We start from the raw sequence: 7,198 nt of genomic DNA, 5'->3' as shown, positions 1-7,198 counted from the left end.
CTTAAATTGTGTGACCCTAGGATTATCCACCTCATCTCCACCCATCCTCATCCCTCTGCTCCCACCTTCCCCCTCTTGGATCCTCATATCTTTCTATTTCTATAATCATGGTCTTCTGCAGTATTTGTCTTTATGGGAGTGAGTTATTTCACTTAGCGTAATATTCTCCAGACCTTCCCAAGTTAGGTAGTAATTTACAAAATCATTGTTCCTGCATGCTGCATAGTATTTTATCATATGAAAGTACCATAATTTCTCAATCCATTCAATTGCAGTTGGATATTTGGGCTGTTTCCATGTTCTTGCGATGGTGAATAATGATGCTATGAACATTGGTATACAAATCTCTATTTGTGCTTCAGTTCTCAGTGCATATTCCAAGCAGTGGAACAGCCGAGTCACTTGGAATTTCTATATTCAGCTTTTTAAGGAAATGCCAAACTAGCTTCCAGAACGGTTGTATCATTTTATAATCCCACCAAAAATGTATAAGAGTTCCTATCCTGCCACATTCTTTTTTATTTTTTTTTTATATTTTAATGAAGGTTTATAAAGAACTTGGATTTCCATTCATTCTTTGTTGCACATTTTCCTCCCTGTCCCCCATTACCCCCAGTTTGCTTTTTTCTTTGGAAAAAAAGTTTTTTCACTGCTATACAGTATCCCCACCACCACCACCACTTTCCTATGCAACTTGTATGCTAGACTCCTGTCATGCCAATAATACCTAATCCTTCCATCTTCTTTTAAAGCTCCCTGGATCATTCCGTGTTCTGCCCATAAGTATTGCAACTTGCAGTTTGAATTTGTTCTTTAATTCCTTCAATTTAAAAAATGCCAAGCGAGTTCAGCCCTTTTCATTTTCTGACTCCAGCTCTTTGCACATTACAATACTTTGCTTTGTCCATGCTGCTCTTTGAAATCTTCTATTCAGCTCCTTAACTTACTGCTTTCTTCCCTCTGTATTGGTTTCTCAGCACTCTAGTGTAATATTTAGTCTCTCCTAACTTTCGTATTATCCAATAATATTAATATGCAGAGTCTAATTCAATGATCTAAGTAGGAGTTACAATGGCAAAATCTGCTGTCAAGGACCTCTCCAAAGTGCTACAGAGCAAGGATGTCAATTTAAAGACTAAGGTCCACCTGATAGAAGCCATGGTCCTTTAAATGACTTACTATGCATCTAAAAAAGTTAGATAATGAATAAAGATGGCAGAAGAATTTGTGCCTTTGAGTTGTGGTGTTGGAGAAGAGTAATGAATATCCTAACAATGACAAAAGAACAAACAAATATGTTAAAGAGAAAGTGCAACCAGGGTGCTCCTTAGAGGCAAGGATGGCAAAACTTCATCTCATAAACTTCAGGCTTACTGGTAGAAGAGGCCCGTCCTCGGAAAAGGGCAGGATACTGGGACAGATGGAGAATCAGTGAAAAGAAAACCCTCCACAATATGGACAGACACAGTGGTTGGATCAATGGGTTCTAGAATATCAGCTGATGAGAATGGCGCAGGATAGGGCAAGTTTAGATCCTTTATTCATAGAGTTGCCACAAGTCAACTCCATGGCACCTAACAAGTAAGGGGCGACAACTGTTATTTCCAGTAAGCCCGAGATGGAACTGAAGCTGTTGGTTTGAGGTTCATACTTTTCAGTAAGAAGGATATACAGCATTCAGTCTTGTGCCAACTCTTAATAGCCAAGTAAATTAGAAGTTTCTGGTACAAATATTGAAAGACTCCAGTTTTGTGTACTATTACTGGCATGATTCATTTTTGCTTCCTTCTTTTTCCAATCATCTGGGTATACACAATATCTTGGGAAGTCTGGTGATTAAAACGTAATTATTGCAAAACAGTTAATATCTCCACTAGGTAGAGAAGTCTTCATCTTCCTTGATACGACTGCTCAGTCTCTTCTACCAGAAATATTTACACAGTATATACACAGTATTCTGATTCTTGACTTGACGGCACACTTACTTACACAGTCTATGACAGTTAAGCCTACCAACTTATAATTACTTAAATGTAGAGACAATTCACTAAATCAGTACACAGGCTAATAATTTCGAAACTAGCACTTCTGGATATTGAGCAATGCTTAAGGAAATTCTGGTATCTGGTTTGAAAGAAGAGTTTATTCCCATTTCTCAAACTGCTATATCTGGGATTCTAAGCAAGCAGATCTAGGGACACTGGACGGTAGTATGTTCTGCAGTCGGAATTACATGGAGCTCTTATAAAGTGTTACAGATTCACTGGCTCCATAGGATATTATGACTGAGTGCATGCGGGGGGAGGAATCCAGTAAAATTATGGTTATCCAGACTTTGGAAATACTGACAACACATGTGGGGTCACGATGTAGACCATTAAGCAGTGTGCAAGATTCCTGCCAGACATTAAAAAGCTGGTGCCTTGAGTCATATAAACATAAAAATTATCCACTATAGAAACATCATACATTCTGAATAGCTTTCCCAGTTCTAATTTTGGTTTGTACTGAAGAGCCACATGAATGACGTTTCTATGCCATAAACACAGAGCTATCAAAAACCATTTACTAAGTTACAGTAGGGAAGTTTGGTCAGTTTTTGTTCTTAGGAGCATCATCTTCCAGGATTGAAGTGGGCCTTTCATTTTGTTTAATGAACAAGGTAAATGAGTCACACTTCAAACTAAAGGATAAATATTATTCTACCTTGCACATATGGTTAGGGTAGATTCCCACACACACACACACAGTATTTCAGATGCACCTGAGCTCATTACCATCTTTTGAGACACTTCAATCATTTTTTCAAAGCATGTCCAAGTCTATGCCTCCAAAACACATAAACAATTGGTCCCAGTAGGTAAGTGTGAAGGTTCACTCGTGTAAGAAAATAAGAGGCAAGAATCACAATGCATCAAGTGAAGTATATTTCATGACTGGTCTTCACTGGTGATAAAATTATTTGAAAAACTGTCAATATCCATCACTTCAAGAACAAACTAGCTTATTATGTGAGGTAGTGACTACAAAGACAAAGGTTAGATGCCATAACTCTTTGGGAAGGTAACTGGGAAAGTTTCAAAATATAGATAAACACAGATGTATAGATGCACATACTAAAGTATGTGTATAGTCGTAGTAGTCATTTCTTTTATAACACTCTTGTTGTTGTTGTTGTTGTTGTTGTTATGTGCCGTCGAGTCGTTTTTGACTCATAGCGACCTATGCACAACAGCCCTAAACCCTGCTCTATCCTGCGCCAACCACACTGCTTCTGACACACCCATCCCAATTACCCCAGTCACCGAATCAATCCATCTCATAGAGGGTCTTCCCCTTCTGCGCTGTCCCTCCACCCTCCCAAGTATGATGTCCCTCTCCAAGGACCCGTCCCTCCTGGCAACATGTCCAAAGTATGTCAGACGAAGCCCCAGAATCCTTGCCTCCAAGGAGTAGCTTGGTTTAATCCTCTCCAAGATGAATCTGTTTGTTTTCCTGGCAAAAATTGTCAATTAGAGAATTTTAACACACACGCACACACACTCAACTAAGAAAAAGTGCCTCCAAAGTCCGATATTCTTTCTGGCACTGATATAGTAATGTCTTCTATAAATCACCGTTATAAGTTTACACACACACCCTCCAGGACAACTGACTAGAGAAGCACATACAGATATATGACAAAAAGTAGTGTGGGGGTACCCCAAACTTCAAGCAACACAGGAAGTGATGAAACAAGTCATGTGGCACCACCATGGGTAACGCCACATGATGTAAGATGACAGGAGAAAGAGGAAATTAGTGAGAGATGATTAGTGAGTCAGGGTTTACAGCCAACATGGAAATGTCTCAAACCTGCTAATTCTGGAATAGTTTTAGCCCCAGATTAATTAATATTTGACCAGTAAGTTTTAGGCAAGCTTCAAGCATATACAGAAGCAAAACAGATGATATAAATAGCACTTTTTCTTACTAAGGCTACTTACTACGACAGCAATGTTATTTTCTGCCATTCAGTAACAGGATGAATGGTACATTTTCTAATGTGACATATTGGAAAACTTCCTGGAATAGTTGCCATACTTACAAGTCGGACTGTGAATTGAAATATTAAAAAAAAAGGATTTGTGAATATCTACCTTATTTATTTGATAAACAAGGACATTCTGTGCCATTACTGCTTAAAATCTGTTTTTCAGAGCCCCCTACCCTTACTAACTTTAAAGACTAATCTTTTCAGTACAAAACTCCACCACCAATTTCAAGATGGTATATGATTCACATTTCACTTTTTCACTGCAATTTCTCAAGACAACATTTTAATGTTACACATTATGTTTTTAAAGATGCAGCATTTCCCTAATCATAAGCATGTACTCAATTATGGCAAAATTTAAGTCATATTAAAGACTTGGAGATATGTGGAGGAGTTGTGGAATTATACCAGAAAGAAGACAAGTCTTATTTCTAAGTTCGCTGAAATAGTTATAAAAACTCAAGCAGCATGAGTACTGATGAAATACAAAATGTCAAAAAGCATAATTTATTCCATCAAATAAATTATATTTGTGTTCAGAAGATTTTAACAATATGAAGATCTTATAACTAACTACCAATGAGTTCAAAATAGAATGGCATCATGAGAAGATCTCAAAATCCTTCACATCTCACCTCAATTCAACTTAATAAACACACTACCGGGTGGGAGGCTCCAGTCAGGGTTGCCTGAACTAGGTAAAGCTATTATTCCTACAGGAATAATACAGTGCTACAAATGATTCATAGTCTGCGACTGGAAAGCTCATAACAACAACAACACAGGCGATTTGACGGCACATAATAACAACAACAACAACAACAACAACAACAGGAAATAATATGGAAAACAAGAGAGGCTGAGAGACAAAGAGGAGGCACTGGGGTGCAGACTCTACTTGCAGGGTGAATCATATCCATTTAATACATAATCAGTGTTATTGAATCAATACACTGGAAGTAGTCTGCAACCCTGATCACCAGACCACAAAAAGTATCCTAACCAGAAAAATAGCAAATAGCTTAAATATTTGTTGAGATATGACAAAATAACTTGTCAGTTTCCTTTCTAAAGCAAGGCACTAAATGCAATTTTAAAAGCTCTGGGTTGGTGTTCAAACCCAACCAAAAACCTGCACCACCTCGTTCCCTGTTGGTCTAGGTACCTTTTCTGTGTCTTAACCCTCTTTTTCCTTCTTGCACATCACAGCTGTACAGATGTAAATGAATAATTGTTATTGATGTCATTTACCAGATCTTCTTGCCCACAGACATCAAACCAAGACAGTGGACAATTTCGGTCTCGGGCAACGTCAATAATAAAACTAAATGACCAATCCTGGTAACAGAATCATTGCTCAAATGTCGGGGGTGGGGGGGAGAGAGAGAGACAGAGACAGAGAGACATTATGACAGAGAGAGATATGACAGAGAGCACGCGCGCGCGCGCGCGCGCACACACACACACACACACACACACACACACACACACACGAATGTTTTCTCTAACTGTCCCTTCAAGGGGATGAGTGGGAAGTTATGCTTGAGGCCTGAAGCAAGGGGCCATGGCTGGGGATCATTTCTACTTGCATTTGCCACAAAACTTCTGCTGAGACACTGATGGGGAATTGCATTCAATGTAACCAGTCCCTCCGGATGGAGATCCGGAAAGCAAAGCAAGTCTGGGGACTAACTTCAAGACGCAAGGCATGAAAAACCCCCAGCAACACGAGCAAACACTGTGATTTCAAAGAAACGTGTGCGAGTATACTTATTTAGGATTGCTGCGAGGCAAATGAGGTGGGGGTGCTGATGGCCCCGCTCTCAACAGCCTTTTGGGTTATCATGCACCCCAGAGCTGCCGTGGGGTCTGCAAATGTCAATGTTAAGGAGGGAACTGCCCCCCCAACCCCGTGTGATAGGCAGGCGCGGAGCGCCCCGCTTCCTGCACTCGGAGCAAGTCTTTTATCAGAGGAAGGATTTCCTCCAAGGAGCAGAGATGATTAATAAGACATGGGGGGGGGGTGTCAAAGGAGTGGGGTACGATCAGTACTGTCTCTCTCTGCTTTCCTAATGGGAATGGAGGGCGCGAGGCCCGAAGCCCCGAAGCCCCTCGGGAAGTGCTGGCTGGGGGAAGCTCATGACCCCCACAGCCGGCCCCTGAAAAGCGAGAGCAGGGGGACCCCCACTGTCAGCCCACGCGTAGCCTCCTGGGAAGCGCTGGCAGGAGGAGGTCGCGACCCCGCAGCGGCGAGGCCGCCCCCAGGGGAGCGAGAGGAGGGGTCAGGACCCCAGAGCTGCGGCGAGGGCGCCCCCCGCAGGCCGGACTCTTGCGAAGTCCCCCGGGAAGAGAGAGCAGGGGTAGCTCGCGACTCCGCAGCGGCAAGGGCGCCCCCCGCAGGCTGGGTCCGCGCAGCCCCCCAGGAAGCAGTGGAAGGGGGAACTTGCGACCCCAGCGGCGAGGGTGCCTCCCGCAGGCCGGGTCCGCGCAGCCCCCCAGGAAGCAGTGGAAGGGGGGACTCGCGACCCCAGCGGCGAGTGCGCCCCCCGCAGGCCGGGTCCCTGCGAAGCGCCCCGGGAAGCAGTGGAAGGAGGAGTTCGCGACCCCGCAGCGGCGAGTGCGCCCCCCGCAGGCCGGGTCCGCGCAGCCCCCCAGGAAGCAGTGGAAGGAGGGACTCGCGACCCTGCAGCGGCGAGTGCGCCCCCTGCAGACCGGGCCCCTGCGAAGCCCCCCGGGAAGCAGTGGAAGGAGGGACTCGCGACCCCGCAGCGGCGAGTGCGCCCCCCGCAGGCCGGGTCCGCGCAGCCCCGCGCGCCGATACCTGATGATGTCGTCGCTGTGGCCCCGGTAGAACTTCTGCCGGTGCTCCCGCGGGCTGTACACCACGCCGACCCCCGCCACGAAGTACACGATCTCCTTGGCCGCCGTGTAGTAGAGGTTGTTGCGGCACTGGTGGCCCCGGTAGCCGTACACCCACTCGAGCCGCAGGTGGCAGCTCGGGGCGCTCCGGGCCGCCATGGCGGGGCGCCCACCCCCGCCGCTCGGGCTCCACGGCCCGGCGACGAAAGCCCTCCCGCTCGCGGCTGCCTGGGGCTTCGCGCCTGCCGCGTCCTCTAAGCCGCGCCCGGCAGGTGCATCTCGCGTCCTCGGGCCGCCGCCGCC

General features: G+C 45.1%; 1 protein-coding gene across 1 annotated transcript in view; it reads right to left on the bottom strand.

Moving 5' to 3' along the window:
* Positions 1 to 7,138, bottom strand: part of EML5 (echinoderm microtubule associated protein like 5) — a 197,726-nt gene extending 190,588 nt beyond the window's left edge. Inside the window, exon 1 of the mRNA XM_006879132.1 lies at positions 6,858 to 7,138. Within this exon, the coding sequence (XP_006879194.1) occupies positions 6,858 to 7,054 (197 nt within the window). The 5' untranslated portion in view covers positions 7,055 to 7,138. The remainder of the gene's footprint in view (positions 1 to 6,857) is intronic.
* Between the last annotated feature and the right edge of the window lie 60 nt (positions 7,139 to 7,198).

Source organism: Elephantulus edwardii, unplaced genomic scaffold (genome assembly GCF_000299155.1).
Source record: "Elephantulus edwardii isolate Elephantulus edwardi_28Jun2011 unplaced genomic scaffold, EleEdw1.0 scaffold00002, whole genome shotgun sequence".
NCBI classification, from domain to species: Eukaryota; Metazoa; Chordata; class Mammalia; order Macroscelidea; family Macroscelididae; genus Elephantulus; species Elephantulus edwardii.
Note: the sequence above shows the minus strand (reverse complement) of the source record. Positions and strands in the feature narration are given on the sequence as shown.